This window comes from Tyto alba, unplaced genomic scaffold (genome assembly GCF_018691265.1).
Source record: "Tyto alba isolate M040663 unplaced genomic scaffold, T.alba_DEE_v4.0 Super-Scaffold_38, whole genome shotgun sequence".
Classification (NCBI taxonomy): domain Eukaryota; kingdom Metazoa; phylum Chordata; class Aves; order Strigiformes; family Tytonidae; genus Tyto; species Tyto alba.
The window spans coordinates 24,060,675-24,078,352 of NW_024881313.1; the positions used below are offsets into that span (position 1 = coordinate 24,060,675).

Genomic DNA, 17,678 nt, shown 5'->3' on the forward strand with positions numbered 1-17,678 from the left:
GTTAATTCAGATTAAATTGAAAACGTGATCCATCTCACTCTGAATTAGATGCTTAAAATATCAGATGAATCACATACTTAAAGTGCCTATTTTTTCCACTGATCATAAAGGTAGCCTTGAATGCCCAGCTCAGCTACAAACACCTACTCTGTTTATATTTAGAGTTAGGTGAGATGAATCCCAATCTAGGTACTGACTTATGTCTTGGCACTAGGACAAGGATGCAGCCCCCTCCCTGCCTTTGGTCACTTAATCTGAGGAAAATAGAGCACATTTTTAAAAAGAGCATGCAGAAGTTAGCAGAAAATCAGGACTGAATGAGAAAAAGGATCTAGGATTAAATTTTAAAAAGAAATAAATACACAAACAGCACTGCAGTTTTTAAATTTAACATTGAGACTTAAAAATCCTAACTGCAAACTTGGAGATGTGACATATGCTGCCCATAATACCTATGTACCACTGCCCTTGTGTGACAGTGTAAGACCTGCCTAAGTAATTTTGATTTTGCCTAGAACTTGGCTCACAAAGAGAATAAAAGCCTTAATGTCATTACAGCTATTTTATTTTTATGGATCCAACTCATTTGGGAAACCAGTGGAAGTGAATCTGTGGAGAAAATTTAATGAGGTTGAACTAGGAAGGACCTGTGCCTGTATAGACTCCTGAAGAGCTAGAACTCTGCTGAAGTTTCATAAGCACTAGCAGGCTGAAAACAGTGTCATTTGAAACCAGACAGAAAAGGTTTTGCAAGAAAAAACAAATTATACCAGTTGTTCATGAAAAACTAAGAGACAAACGTTCTCTAGAGAAATAAAAACTGAGCTTACGGAGAGCATAGGAGAAACAAACATAGATGAAGACATGGCTGAAGCACAGGCATTTTTCTGAAATAACTGTGTGTATGGTAAGCTGTGATTAAACTGAGCCTAGATCCAATGTAGAACTCTTAAAACCAGTGAAGAATGCTGCTCTCACTTCTTAAAACTCTTGGTAGGTTTCAGACACAATCATGTTCTAATTCTTTAGGAAAGCCAACAATTTGATTACCTACTTCATGACTACAAAGCCTCAAAGCAGACTGAGACAGCTGTGGCAATTTACAATTATTTTAGAGGTACATCATGTCAAAACAGTAGCTCATTAATTTAATTACTCACGTTTACAATAGAATACAATCCTGCAGAAAGAGAATCAAATATCAGTTATTTTACATTCTTTTCCTCAGCTCTTTTTACATACCAACTATTCTTTCTTGTTTTTTTGTTGAATTCTACTTCTTTTTGCCTTTTTATCCTTAATTTCTATCTCCTCTTTCATCTCATCAGCTATGAAACTATTAGGAATAGGTAACCCTCAGAATATTAATTAAACCTCCACTATACAGAAATTCATCAGAGTTAGTGTTAATGGTCAAAAATCAACTGGCTGTTATGAATTTTATGTGTCTCTTGTGATGAGGAATGACTGTTTGTACAGTATTTCGAGGAGAGAGCTATGCAGATGCTTCAGAGTTGCCAATTATAATAATAATTTGAGAGTTCACCATTTGCCAATATTTCCTATCCAGTAAATTTATCATAAAAAGATTTCTTTTTCAAGATCAGCACTGGCTGGGTTGTGAAAAAGTACATATCTTAAGTATAAAATGCAGTCTTCCCATATTTTCATTCCCTTTTTTTTCAGTAATTGCATTTACTGAAATAAAAAGAAAAAAAAAATACTGGCTAATACTTCAAGATGGGAACAAGAGATGTTCATGAACAGTGGAGAAGAGAGTGATATGAAGGCTGCCAGGTTTGCCAAAGCTGACAGGTTAGCCAAACATGTGCCTAGAAACACAAGCAGGTGACATATGATTATGTCTCATACATCTGGCATTTTCTGAAAACTAACAGTCTACCACTTAGCCAAAATACCGCAAAATTTATTTTTCATCTTGATCTTTCAGTTCAGTTGAATAACTTCCTTCATATTACCCCACCGTATAATTTCATAAGGGAAAAGATTTATTGATAGACCCTCTACTAATAAGGTCAGGTAAATTATTGCAAAGTTGGTCAGTCCTGAAAAAAATGCATTACACAGTGGCAAAATTATTTTATATACAAAAATATTTTATGTGCACTTATATATGCTTATTTTATATTTAATAGCTAAAATAAAAACTCATGCAAGTCTTGCTAACATGATATTATAAAGAAAAAACAATTAACTCCTATCCACAGATTGTGGAAAAAATGATATACTGTGCAATATATTTCCTACACAGATTAGATACTTTTACTTCTGCTATTAGATTATAATATGTGCACCTATTCCACATTTAGGGCCAGATTTCAAGATTACAGATAAATTTCTTTGATCATTTTGCACACAAAATAATTTCTAAATTGGTTATGTATCTGACCAAATGAATAACTTGTATGTTAATCACTAAGTATCCAATTATAGTAGTAAAGTCCTACCTACCAGTAACTCTTCTTGGAAGAATGGAAGCAGAGTCAACAAATAATTAGTTAGTTCCGCATAATTTGTATTTGCAGTTTTCTGTGCAGTTTGTTGTTCAATAATACCCATAAACACCACAGATTTTAGACTTTTTCTATGACTGCCACAAAACTTTTGAGCAGTATTACGATGTGTAAAATAACTAAACAAACAATTGATACTTTAGTGGGTACAGTGCAACACTAATACTATTTTTTTCTTGTCTTACAAATTTAAAATTACTTTTTGTGTAGTTTCACTTTAAATTAATTAGTATTTGAAGACCTATTTTATTCTTTAGGCTAATATGTTCATGCCTCTTTAGAGGTTCTGCAATTTAGAATAAAACAGCTACTTTTCTGCTAATCCCCAAATACAATTGATTTCTTAATCCATGCGTAGTTCATGAAGCTGATTTAAATTTTTATAATGAGTACTAGTGCGATCTTGATAATTTGGAACATTTCCAATACCATTATAAGCTAAGAAAGATATACTTTTCCATTATGCAGTTAAAAAATACTGTGTCTATATTCTGTTTCATACACATTTTGAGAAAAATCTACAAGCCACATCAATGTCTTCACAAGTGCCATAAATTTATAATTGGTTCATATAAAAGAGTTGCTGTATATATCACCTGTTAAACCATATGAGGGCTGTGACTGCTACACAATTTTCATTTGCACAAGAAAGTAGTAATTTATTTTGAAAGGCTAGATGTTTTCTATCACAAAATTTTGTGAGGAAGATACCTATTTTTCAGATATCTAAAACCTTAGACCTCAGATATGACAAGTCTCAGAGATAAACTGTGACTGACCTTATATTAATGCATAGTAGGGACGTGTGCAAGCAGTTGCTGAATGCCGCCTTCTTCCCGTCCAAGCAGAGAAATGTCACACTGCAAACCTTGCATATAGAGTGCAAAAGAACACCCCATTCCCCCCACCCCCATTCCTCTCCTGTGCAACTGCCATTTAAGATTTGGTACTCAAATATTATGATATAGGCTCCTTGTTTCTGTAATAGTTTGGACTTAGCTGCCCACATTCATACCCTTCATGCATACATGGATTTCCTGCACCCTGGTTTGCCTCAAGCCCCTAAATTCCAACCTCCAGATGTCTCCCTGCCTTTTCCTGGGGAATAAAACTATCCTACACTGTTTATCAACAATAACTACATGAACCTCTCATTTCAGATCCTGCATCTTAGATCCTGGCAGAGCCTCCCTGCATCATTTTACTATTAGAGCTTCTGCATTTCTAATCCATATCTTTCTTCCCCAAGAATGCTAGTGCCCTCCAGGTACAAAAAGCTCAGCTGGGGATCCACTATTCCTTCCTGCAAACCAACACACAGTTGCATTTCCCTAACTGATAAATTTGAACTTCCTGAGAAGATGAAATAAACTCTGCCTGCACTGCAGCAGTCAGACTACATCCTCCTGCCTCAGCTCTGCTTGCACTGCAGAGGGGAAGCAGAAGTGATGGGCAGTAAGTCTTGCCCAGCCAATATTCACTGCAACACATGCACTGTAAGAACTAGACCCATAGCTTTGATCCCTTAAGACTTTAATTTCCTTGGCTCAGTTGTCTAGAAATAAGTGAGGACTTTCAGAGTTTGAGAGAAAGAAAAGGGAAGAGGCAAAGACCAGAAGGAATATTCCTGTACGTTCCTGCCTCTCTGGTCTGTTTGCCATCTTTATGTAATGTAAGCCCAATACAGAGGGGCCTCCTGCCAGCTACAGAAATGTTGTTTGAATGCAGCAGTCTTCCAAAGGTCCTGCCAAAATGCAGCTGTGGAGCAGACCTGAATACACCCAGTGTATCCCACAGTTCTTTCAACCTTTTCCTTGTCCAGTAGATGAGTTTTCACTGAGTTATGTGGCAGATGTCCCCCTTCCAAGCCAGCCACTGCTGTACAGCACCAGGGCCCATGGGCACCTGGGAGTGGGTGTCCAAGGCCATTACCCAGGGTACCCCCTCCCCAGCTCCTGTGCAGTACCACAGCCTTTCCCTCGCTCCTGGACCTGACACAAGATGCAAACAGCTGGGGAGAAACAGCAGGTTTGTCCACCTTTGATTCCAAAGTAGAAAAGAAACACAATGCTGTTCTGGGAATGAGGTTGTTTGAAATGGCATAATTCAAAACAGATATGAAATTAGTGGATATTTTACATGAAGTGTGAGATTTGACTGGTTTCACTAGTGTACCCCTGAAATACAGCCAAAAATAGAATGACTTTCCAGGTAAGAAACTGAAGGGAGAATTCCATAACTAACATGGTCCTGCAGAACTCTAGCCAGAGCTCACCCTGGCATAGGTGTACATATAAATCACACCTTTACACGGAACCAAAACCAAGCAGCACAAGGGATTAAAGACTTATTCTGGAGATTGGAGTCATTCCTGGCACAGTCACCAGCCTCAATTCACCTCTCAACATCTCAATTTTATCTCAAAACTGGCAATAATCAGTGCTCAATAGCAGGCAGCACAAAGCATTGTGCTCAGCTCTTTTTTTTTTTTTTTTTCTCCCTTTTTTTTTTTTTTCCAGTGAACAGCCCCAGTTCTGCCGCAAAGAGGATTCTGCATCTCTACCTGATGTTCCCCATTTCTACTAAAAAGATCATTATAAAATGTGACCCCTTTACCCTATTCCTAAAATTTTTCACATGTGAAAAGTAGTTCTTCCTCTAGAAATCCAGTATTTCAGAAGCACTACTGTAATAAATAATGTGAAATCTGAAGCAGCCTCTCCTGAGTGAATCTCACTCTTACAAACAACAGACCACTTTGTTCCAAGTTTATCTACTCTAGCCCCAAAAGATGCCTAACACAACACCAGCACCAAGCTCACTGATCTATCTTTGCTGCCCATTCTGGAGTTGACTGGGAGACATGGCAAGAGCACACATGCTCCATGTTCCGTTTCACAGCCCTGAGAAGCTTGAAGGCAGGACAAGGAGCCAGACCACAGAAGAAGCTGCTTCCCAGTGGAGCAATTCCAACATGGCTGCTCCGTCCCAGAAAGGAAGGGGAATGGAGAAGGGCAGAAAGTCAAAAGGGAATTTCCCCTCCACTGGATTTTTTTCTCCATGAAGAAGTATACAAAGACATAGCCTATAGGCACAATAGCAAGTTTTCTTTATATAGGAATCAACCATCTTTTAAAGTTTTAATGACAATATAACATCTGTATAAAAACTAGGTATCCTCCAGGTTTAATGGAAGTTTTGTGTTTGTAAATTGATCTTTTATAGAGTCCTACTGAATTGTGATTCACATTTACTTTAACAGACATTCAAAAAATGGTTGCACCTACAAATTATTGTATTTTCTAACTTGGTATCTCAAGCATCTACTATTTAAGGCATTTTATTAAATCTTTAACATGTGCAAACAATGTATACAACCTCTGAAGACACACAAGCCCTCTGAAATTTGTGCTTCTAAATAAATATGCTTATAGATACTTAAATATTGCAGTCATAAATTTATTTTCTCTTATGTTGCGTGTGTCATGAACACTTGCCTACATGAACAACAAGAATGCCAAAAAATCTCCTAAGTCTGGCCAGAAGTGCAGTATTTATACTTGAATTAAAATTAATTCCATGTGCAAGCTAAAGTAGCACTCCATCAATAAAACATTTCAACCGCTGTCTGTGGTATGGCACTAAGGCATCTCTTTTCAGCTTTATCTGACACTAGGGATTTCGTGCTTTACGTAGCTAAGAATCAACAGAGAAGTATTTTAAGTATCTCTTCCAGTACTTTGTTTAATTTATATATAATTTAAAGAACTATTGGAAGACTTGGGTGTGCATGAATACATAAACAAGTATACATTTGAATTTTCATAACAAAATTTCTTCATATTATGCAATCTTGCATTATAAACACTTCTTAACAGGTACTCACAATTTGATCAAAAATGCTCCCCTTTCTTTTTCTAGTTCTAAGCCAATAAGTAATTTTGCTTGTTGTCAACTGGAACAAAATATATTAATTTCTAAAAGAGGAGCATGAAAAATATATTTTCCTATTTGCCATTCTCACTCTTCATTCAGAATGGTTTCATGCAAGCGTAGATTCTCACTCTTCATTCAGAATGGTTTCACACAAGTGTAGATATGTTTCAGTATGGAATCAAGTTCAATACTAAAATCTAAACAGGACTATATGAAGGATCTAGAGAGGAAAGGGAGTTAGAGAATTATGTAACCAGGAGAGAAGAGCCTTGTCAGTAAAGAGGGGGGAACATATATGGACCAATGAAAAGATTTCTGGGAGTTTGTCCACAGTAATGAATTTCAAGTATCCTCTCCAGGAGGACCTTGGGTCTTTACGAAGAAGTAGCATGGTTATTTCTCTAAACTCCCAGAAGAGTACAAAGAGATGGTCCATAAGACAGACAGAAGCAAGGTGTTAGTAGACTGAAGGATTTGAAACCACCTTGAACTGTAATTACATGCAATTGTATCATGCAAAATGTATGTAATGTGTGTTCAGCATTAGCAGATAGCTGAGCAAGTTATATGCTGAATGTTACACCAGATTACACTTGCAAAAGGTTATTTTAGCATAGCCAAAATGACAATATAGAGGTCCAACCTAGAAAAGATAAGGTACAAAGAACTGTAGAGACACTTGTATTATCTGTGCTTTTCCATGTCTCCTTGGCTACAACCACTAACATAGGTCCCACAGACATGAACTGAGAACAAACACTGTGAGTGCACTGAGAACTGTTCAAAAGACTGAGTTACTCTTCTACAATGGTTAAAGGACTGGAAGGAGCCAAAACTTTGTTTACTCCTCACAAATATTTCTGCTGTACCAAATGCCAGCACCATCATTGTATCAGTCGGATGTGTATACTCTGTAGCTGTATTCAAAAAACCCAAATACACCAGCACTTTTATTTGTAACTTACAGTACATAAATTCCAGTACAAACTTGTAAAGGAATTTATCCTGAGGGAAAAACATAATTAGTTTTAGAGTTTTCCAGAATAGTAGAGGGTTGTTGGTTTTTTTATGTGCTTCAGACATACACAGAATTCTAAACATCTATATTTATAGGTTCCAAAAGATTTTCAACAAGTCTGTGTAAAAAACCTTTTTTTTTTTTTGTTTTAGAGGATGCCTGTTTATCATACATTTTCTTGCCCTCTAACAGCATCTATCCAGACACAAGACCACGTTAGAATTACTTCAGTCATACATTAATCACAGCTGATGAAAGACTTTAGGCAAGTATTCAGTTTTAATAAAAACTCTTGAAAGTTATTATCCACATAAAGAAATATCTTGGAAAGTTTCACCCAAAAAGCAAAACAGAAACCCAATAATTAATAAAGAAATTATACCATCTTAAGTTTTAAATAACACTGAACAGATGGTTTAATCTAAGGGTCTATATAAGCCAAAAATAGCAGATAAAAAAATGCAGGAGAAATGAGTGCGTGATAGGAAAGTCCATAATTCCAGGATTTGAACATACTACATAGCAGGGCTACTCTAAAATATATGGAAGGTGGAAAGGACAAAGAATTGGTCTGGTGTCTTCAGATGTAGAAGGTAAAGAGCAGGTGGGGGTTTTTTTAATAAATTTTACCAATGTTTCTTATTTACCTTTAAATATTTTGCAAGTTTCTGAATTCCCCAGTACTCTGATGGCAAATCGGTGTTTCCTTCCTGACGACGTACAGGCTGTTCTTCATCTTCCTCATCCTCTGAGGAACTTTCACTAATGTCTTCAAACCTGCCTGATGTTTTACTAAAAATAAATAAACAGCATCATCCATTTTAAACAGCTATAAACTAATATGAACAAACACATTTTAAACAGGTATGACAATACTGCCTAATAGCAGAATTAGAAAAATATAACCGACATTACTAAATACTAAGTATGGTGATAATTACTGTAGATAAGGAAAATCAAAATTTAAAAATTGAAGGAAGAAAAATAAGTAATCTATACCATTTTGAAGGTGGCTGTATTTTAACAGATGCAGAAGAAATTACACTGGATGCCTTTTTGATTTTCAGAGACATGGTACTACCTCTCCCTTCTTCTTCAGTAGCTTTTTTTGTGGCCTTGTCACTAAAACATTTATTTTTATTAAAAAAAAAAAAAATGTTATATATATACATAGAACCAAAAAGCTATTGTTGGACACATATTATGTCAATACATATGAGCTTATGAACCTACACAATAAATTTTGTTAAAAAGAAAGTATGGCATGTCTTACCTGACTAATTTTGCTTTAACAAAATAGTGGAATATTAGAAAAACTATATTATGCTGACCTGTACATAATACAAGAACAAAGAATGAGTATATGCAGACAGAACACAGGTCCATTTATGCTAAGATACCATCTCCAAACATGACCAATAGCAACTATCTAGGTAACAGTAGAACAATGCAAGAACATGGAAATTATTTTTTCCAGAATATTCTTCAGCAAATGGTGATTCAGGGAACTCCTAGTCATCCTTGTATTAACAATTTTGGAAAGATTTTTATTCCATGAATGTGTCTGATTCCTTTTTTGAACTCGCATAAACAAATGGACTCTATCATCCTGTGGCAAAGAATTTGAGAGCTTAGCCATGTGTGGTATGAAGAAGTCTCACCCTTTGTTCTGAACTGATCACACTGGCTCATTTTCATTCGATGCCCTTTATTCTTGTTTTAGAATGGACAGTGACTATCTGCTCTCTATTTACCATTTCCAGTCATGATTTTTTGTATCTGTCTTACTGTCCTTCAGTCATCTTTTTTCCAGGCAGAAGAGTTGTAGTCAGCCTAGTTCTTCCACACATTGAAGCTCTTCCATAGATTTCATTCTGTTGAATACAATATATCTTGCTTTCCTCATATTCCAAGAAGACTCCTAGGCCTAGCTGGGCACAATCTCTGGTGCTTTTTTGTCCCTAATTTACAATGTTGTGAAAACAAAATGCCATTTCAAGCCTGGGCTGGTCATACTACCACAGTCACAACAGTAAAAGAGAATACCACTCATGATTTGAGCCAATTTAATCCTAACAATAGACCGTAACAATGACTGTGGAAAAAGATAAGCTCTTATCCTTGGAAAACTACATTTTTTTAACTGATGACTGTAGGTCACATCCCAAATCTCTTAAAATGTTTCCTGCAACATGTCAAACTGGCACACTTGAGATGGTACTGACTTTTTTCCCTGGGTGGCAATCAAAGCCTTTCCTTCAGATATTCTTCTTCCTCCATTAACGTAGAATCAGTAAACATGAAATCAGAACAGAGTTCTGACTTCAGGAGACAAATCCAACAATATTCAATGTATGTATACTCTATTTTTGGGTGTCCAAAGTTTGAGATATTCTCATTAGTGAAGACTGTCGCTAAGCAGAGCTAGAAAAGCGGCTCATATAATATGAAATCATTAAAAATTGGTAGTATAAGTAAGAATCATCCCGATTTTCCATCCTGGATCTTTTTTACCTCCCTCAGAAAGTGTGGTTTAAAATAGATTGTCTCCTCTGTCTTGCTTTAAAGGGCATTTTACTGCAAAAATATGATAGTATCAGAGGCCTGGAGGACCAGTACTGCAGATGGTTGGAAGATATTTCCCTGTTTTGCTGTGGAAATGACACAACGTCATCAAAGATGTTGCGTGACCAAAGAAAACTGAGAAATCTCTTTGGTAGTCTGTACGCTCCTCTTAGAAATTAACATGTAGTAAATTTTATTTTACTGCTCCTACCTTAAGATAGTAATACAAACCTGTAACATGCAGTCCAAACATTAGCACAGTTTAGAGAGTTCTACAGGAAAAGTCAATTATAAAGATAACTACTTATCTGTGAGAAGCGGAAAGTCCAGTATTCTTCCACTTCATAGATGGTTCAAATTTCTTCTTGTCAATTGATCTCCTTCTTGCTGCAGAACTTTTCACTTTCTCACATGCATTCTTTTCTGTAAAATCATAAAGGTTCTGGGATTGGCCAGAGACCTTAGCATCAACTACTTCCATACGCTGATAATTCTTCTCATATGTTGGTTCTTTAAAAAAAATATAATCCTAATAAAAGATGGAGACATGGTTTGTCAGTCATACTGCTATATGAATAATGCATATTAAAACAATAAGTTATATAAGCACAATTCCAGGATGCTGTGCTTAAAAATTGTATGTATTAAATGTAGAATTAAATTATAAGCATAAAATCAGATTGCCTTTAAAAGAATGAAATATGAATCTGGAAAGTAGCTGTTGCTGTGTGCAAATTAAAGTTTTTTAAATAAATGAACTAGCTAAATTTGAAACTTCTTTAACATACTTGAATATTGGGTGTTGTTCAATTGCTAATATGCTAAATAATTTGTGACAGAAGCACTTTTATAGAACCTAATTCCAAATGAGTCTTAAGATCTAGAATTGCAAAATCAGTCATTCTGCTTTCAATGGATAATTTATATTAAAACTATTTCCTTGCACAAAGGATTTACAAAAAATTCCCACAAAAAAAAAATGAACATAAAACTGAATATAGGCAATGATACACTGCTCGACTTCAGTTCCAGGTAATTTAATTTTATATAGTTTAGAATTAATATAAACACATTCCATTTCAGTTTTTATATCTTCTATCTCTCAGGACAAAACATTGTTGAACAAGTCACATACAAGAATGGAGCTGAGTGGCACCTACCAAGCCTTCAGCTGTCTGTGTCTAGTACCATGGCTGATCAAAAATATCCAGAATAGAAAGGAGTCTTGTCAACTCTCACTCTCTATTGGAACATATTCAATTTTTACAGGAAAGACAGCATACAATCATTACTTACTATTATTATTGCAGCTGTCACAGCCAGATAGGTGAAGGCATTCCTTTATGTATCCGATTCAAGGCAGTTTTAAGGAGACTGTCACAGTATGGTCCGTTTTTGACTAGTGCCTGATGTGAATCAGCTGTTCCAGGCTTGCTGACCCAACTGCCTAATCATAAACTAACTCACACTAATTCCCTCATTCTGAAAATGTACTCTAGACAAGAAAATTTAACACATGATAAACTATACAAATCACAGGGGAATTGACGCTGTAGCTTGACCAGCTAAGCACGTTATAAACTATGTTTCCTACAGCCAACACAGCAATTCTAAATGTTAGCTTAAACAAGGTCAAGAAGATATAAAAGTTAATTAGTTTTGCAATATATGTGTATGTAATGAACTTTTTGAAGCTCTTCTCTCCTGAGAAAATAAATTGTAACTGGAAACAGTTTTGATTTATTTCACGTAGGCAACCTTGGAAATACAGCTTTTCTCTGATTTTCAGAGAGTTCTAGAGTAGAGAAGATTTTCCCTCAAACACAAATGCTCTGCAGCTCTACGGTATTAACTTGTTTAAATTCTAGTTTTAGAATGTAGAATGTACTACACTGGCTCTTCAGCAAGCCAATATGATACGACATTCCTAAATCATTAAAATGGTATAATTTACACTCTCTAGCATAAACCTATTTACAGAGTCAGGTAATACTAAGTGATTTATATGACAATTGAAGGAAAATAGGATACACTCTATTTATTTATTCTTATTTAATCAGTGTACAGATTTCTTGAATACCTACAGTACCTTTATAAGAGCAGAAAGCTAGTGAAGAAAGGTATGTTATCTCTATTATTGATATTAATATTAATCTATAACATTTATAACTGTAAAAAATGATTAAAATATTACTATATGTTACCTTTCAAGACCATCAAATGAAACCAAATCACTTTGAAAATACATTAAACCAGTAATTGTGTCTAAGAACATTCATATATTGTCACATTTATGAAATATAAACCAATATGTAGACATAATATTAAAAAAAAATCCTTGCCTATGGGATAAATAAAACACATTTTGGAACCTACTGCACTTTCAAACAGAACAACTGAACAACTTACAAATTTAATTCCATTACTGTTAGTATAAGCTAGTATATTTATGTGCACAAACTTGAAATGCTCTGTTCTTTCAGAACTGTCAAATATCTGTATCTCAAAAAAAGTATCAGCCCTACATTCCAGAAAATCAGAACTAAAGGATAAGAAAATTTCCTTGCCAATTACGTCTGCCTTGCAATAATTAAAATTGCATATAAATAACCACAATAAAACTTTTGATAGGTTTTAGCCTGTAATGAATTTTACCACCAAGTTATGAATCTGTTATAACCACACTAGAAATCTGAAAAATTGTCAGGAAAAATTAAACAACTACAATTTTAGTTGCACTGTGTGATTATAACTGATGTAAAGCTGTAAATAAAAGCTACAACACTTGCATTTTACAGTGACTCAAGTAACACACAGTTTGTAAGCTGGATGCTTAACTCTCTGACATTTAAATCAGACAGTTCTCATAAAAAGGCTGGGCTTTTTAAATATTTGGGTTCAAAGAATGAAAATAAAATTTTAAGTGGTTTTGATCACAGAAAAATATTGTCATAAAAAGTTGACCTTTTCTGTAAGGATATCATATTTTCCTGCTTTAACATTTCCAGTGTTCCACAAAGAATTACACCAGAAGATGAGCAAAACTTTTGATGCAAAATTAGAAGCTGACCTCACATGTTGGATCAAATCTCATAATGTATGATAGAACAACACGCGAAATAGTGTATTGTTTACTGTTTATGAAAGAAAGATATTTAGTAGAAACTGAAACAAGTCCAAAGAAAAATAATAAATGTATTTCAGAGTGTTTAAAATTCTTCATTTATTCACAGATTTGTCTTTGATAAAGAACATAAATGTTCAGTCCGGTTTATAATGTAAATCTTACCAATGTACAATGTACATCTATACAAAGCAGAATATATACCCAGTATCAGTAAATACATACCTGTTTAGCCATATTTTCTACAAATCTAGGTGATCTCTCCCTTAAAAATGTGACAATATCTTTATATACATCACTTTTTCTTTCATAATGAATGTCATCTTTACCCTTTAGCTGACCCTTAAAAAAAGAATAAATTTAAAAATTAATAGTATTGCCTTACACAGGTAATTTAATTTGTATCATAAAATAGTGCTAAAGAGCAGAGTCATAGTGTAATGAATTAGGTATAGAAGTCTCATGCTCAGCAGAGTCCATCAAACTTCAGCAATGGTTTGTAAAGATGTATGGATCATCACCATGGATCCCAACGGATAATCAAGATCATACATAGAATTCTGCAAGTAATTACTGTCTGCTAATTGTACTCTGTGCAGTTCCACTGAAAAGAATTTATGGCTTATGGCAAACAACCAAGTAAATACGAGTTTCCAATACTGTATTGTAGATGTCTAAAAGGATCAGAAAGTAATGTGACCTTACTAGCCTGAGCTTTATGAGCTTCAACCATTAAAAACATGCTAAGTCAAAATTTCCCTGGATTTTTTTAACTCTTAGGAAATCAATTTGTGGAATTATGCCTGACGGACATCATTTTCTCTTCAAAATGAATGTATGAGCTCTGGTCACTGCTTAACACATTTAAGGGACTACTATGCCTAAATAAAACCTATCAGTAAGGAAAGAGGTAACCAAAATGAAAAGTAGAAGAAAACAGGTAATTTCTAAAAAGCTTCCACTGAAAGGAGAAAGAACTGCTTATCATTTATAAAAAGACAAAAGCAAGCTGTATTAGCTACACACAACAATATTAAACCTCATATCAAGAGCCATGAGGCACTAGAGGCATCTAGTCCCACAGTACCTTCAAACAGAAATAGGGTGAAGCACTGTTAACACATGTTTAAAGATTAAACAAACACCTCTAGCAAAGAGTGCAGAATACAGTCCTAGTATAAAACTTACAGAAAAAGCAATCAAAACATATGGGAAAACTAGCATACATTTATTACTGTGTTTTCTCCTTCTGTATCAATAAACTAGCTCTGCGGGTCTTACAGTCTCCATACCACTACCCTAAACCTGACTGATTTTTGATTTTAGCACATAAAAATATTAATTACTTCATAGTACCCTTTATTATTACTTACTCCATTTAAAAACACTCCTGCTGTGCTGCAAGTGATATACAAAGGATCCGTGTCATGTGGTTTGATGACTAAATAACAAATTTCTCCATGCACTTGTCTCCAGGGAGGAGCTCGGCATCCATTAGAGAATATGTAATCTGTAACCAATTAGCATTAGAGTTTTTATCCGGTTTAAAAGTATTTTTTAATAGTTACACTTGATGATTAATATAACATATTTACAAGTCAAATTCCCAAAACAATAGCTTACTCTTAAGAATTCATATGGTTAGGAATTAATCATGCAACTATCTGTGACCCGTGGCCCGATCCAACCAAGAACTGCAACTGTGCTTAGCACTTTTCAGGATCAGGGACTCAGTTCACTTCCTCTACTTCCACTGAAGATAATAATATAATTGGAGATTATTCCTGTAACTAAAGGCTGAAGAACAGCATTCTGTATCTGAAAGTACTTTTTATTTCACTTTATAACTTGAAGTAGAAATAAACGCTTTAAATTTATTACTGCCATCAATTTAGCAAATTTCACACAGAGTTCAAATATTTTAATATGGGTATATACAAATGTGAGATACAATCAGATCTGGACCTGACGTATATTCCAGTGATTCCAGTACTGTATCTTCTCCTTTCCCAGAGAAATTCTTGAGAAGAATCACTTCGTTATTTATAGCAGCTGGATTTAGTCTTACATCTCTGCAATTAATAGAAAATAGTCTAAAATGTATTCATCAAAAAGATATAATCAGAGAACTGAAAAGAGAACACTACATGATTTGTTTCTTTTACATTGAGTCTTAACAGTAGCAACAAAAACCTGGAAGTAGGTCTTCTTCCATTGGTTTTCTCAATTTTATCTATTAGTTTAATGAAATTTTAGTTCCATCGCTGATATGATGTCCTTGTAACTACAAAACAGACTCAATATAATACCTAATGTGCTTCCATGAAGAAATAAACATTTCTTTGAAAAGATTTAACTGTAACTTTGTTGTTTGTACAAATGACTTCAATTTGCTACCAAAATGCAAAACATATGCCATAAAAAAAACACCCTCACAGGCACACACTTGCATACCCACACCTACAGCAAAATCTTCAGAAAAAAAAATGTTTTTTTCAATACCTTAGTGAATAGTGAAAGTTATTTCAATAAATTTCTTTATGTCACACCAAAAGCACATGTTGTGGGCTGAAACCAATCTGATTGAACAATAAAACAAAAAAATGCACTGGCTGACATGCTTAGCTTCCATTTGAAATGCACTTACTGTGAAATGTGTTTCAAAGAACTATTAAGCAGTTGCAAATCCAGCTGATAAAGAAGAAGAAAGATTTTCATTTTCATCTCTGTTTCAGGGTCATCATCTTTTTTCACTTTGTCAAGTAATTGCAACATGGACATATCTTCTCCTTCAACAGTTGCATATTCAGGGCCAAGAATTTTCACTATAGGATCTCTGTTAGCTGTAAACATGAAACAGAATCATATAATGTGATACTATGTTAAAAATGATTAGGCAAGACACTTTTCCTCTCAATTGCTGAATAATTCTGATGCTATTAACTTACAGTAAGAACTTTAATAATGTGCATATTCATCAAATACTACTGTATGACATTCTGTATGTATGTATTATTTCATAGCCCCCTGTTGTAATTTGAAATGTTTTTAAAAATATGAAAATGTTAAGAACAAAGAGAAATTTTTCATAGCAAACAAAATTGCTTTTCACAACAAACATGAAGATTCATTCAACCAAGAGGTGAATTTTAAATACTTCCCTTTATCAACAGCCCCCTTTCCAGAAAATATGCCTGGCTGATCACCAACAGAGAAAATCAATGGGTTTAACTCACTGAAAATTGATCATTTTGGAAACACGATTTAGTGTTAAAGAACATCTTTACAGTTTTCTAGCAGCATTCCCAACAGCCGCATTACTTCCTCTGCTATGTCAGCTGTTCTTTTTGGTAAACAGTGACATAAATGCATGTCTATGGGTTTTACACAACCCTTTTCCTCTGTTGCTGCAAATGACGTGCATCTGTGAACGTCTCTGCGTGATACCCTGTCGATATTATTCTTCTCTATTATTCATGGTTGATCACTGTCAGTGACAGCACTCTGGATTAGATGGATCTGAAGTTTGATCCGGTATGAGCATTTATATTTTAGTATTGCAGATGCAATCTCTACTAATATTACCAAAGAATATTAGCGATCTCTTCTACCTCCAATGAGGATATCCAGTTTAGCATATCATGGGATTTCTCGTCAGTTTGAAAATCTAGGACTTGAATATGGTGCAGTAGAAGTACCTGTACCTATACTTTAAAAGCCATTGTGAGAAGGACCTGGAAGTGCTGTGAACCTTGTGCAGGTGAGAATGTCTTAAGCATGTCAGTTTTAATTTGGCTATGTTTTAAGGATGTAAAATTTTAAAAGAGGATTAAACTACAAACATAGGAATACCTGCTGTTAGCCTCCAGTAAGACATTCTTTTTCAGAAATTTAAACCTACTGTCTGTTGCAATAGCTGGGGTATTAGTCAGTATACATGAATTTGTATGAGATTCAACAGTTTTATTTTAACTTTATTCCAGATATCTCTGTTATCAATTTCTGTGAAAATAAATAGAAACTTCATTAAGTTCTGGATCAGTACCTTTAGCCACCTTCATGAATCAACACCTTCTCGTATACTTAAAATGAAGGCATGAATTTCTTTCTTCACATTTCATAAACATGAATTGAAGGAGAGGACATACTTTAATAGAGAGGAAAGATGAAAAAAAAAAGAAGCAAGGAAACCTTCAAGGCATGACTGTGCTTCCTTTAACTTTTTTTCCATAGCAATCTGTAGCAAATGGGACAGCTGGTCAAAACTGTGAACTCTGAGAGTTGATGCCATGAGGAGAAGCAATGGTTGGCCATCTTTATCTTTGGCTTCAGACTGAACAGTTGCCCCACTAGAAAAATAAAATTATATGTTTTTAAAATAAGAACTTTAATAAACAGAAACTTTCAGAGCAGAAGCCTGAACATTATTCAAGATTCACATGATAAAGCATATACGATCTCTTTAAACTGTGTTTCAGAAAAATTCTGAGTAAACCAGTTT

The 17,678-nt window shown here is 34.7% G+C and overlaps 1 protein-coding gene across 3 annotated transcripts in view; it reads right to left on the minus strand.

Moving 5' to 3' along the window:
- ODAD2 (outer dynein arm docking complex subunit 2) overlaps positions 1–17,678 on the minus strand; it is an 87,356-nt gene that overhangs the window by 67,674 nt on the left and 2,004 nt on the right. For 2 of the 3 annotated variants that reach the window (XM_042802225.1, XM_042802223.1), the window contains exons 3-10: positions 17,369–17,526; positions 15,825–16,020; positions 15,143–15,249; positions 14,551–14,687; positions 13,403–13,519; positions 10,362–10,582; positions 8,488–8,619; positions 8,136–8,280 (exon numbers count right to left, since the gene is read on the minus strand). In XM_042802225.1, coding sequence (XP_042658159.1) covers positions 8,136–8,280; positions 8,488–8,619; positions 10,362–10,582; positions 13,403–13,519; positions 14,551–14,687; positions 15,143–15,249; positions 15,825–16,020; positions 17,369–17,526 — 1,213 coding nt within the window. Of the gene's footprint in view, positions 1–8,135; positions 8,281–8,487; positions 8,620–10,361; positions 10,583–13,402; positions 13,520–14,550; positions 14,688–15,142; positions 15,250–15,824; positions 16,021–17,222; positions 17,292–17,368; positions 17,527–17,678 lie in introns of those variants that run through there. The other variant, XM_042802224.1, reaches the window with a different exon arrangement.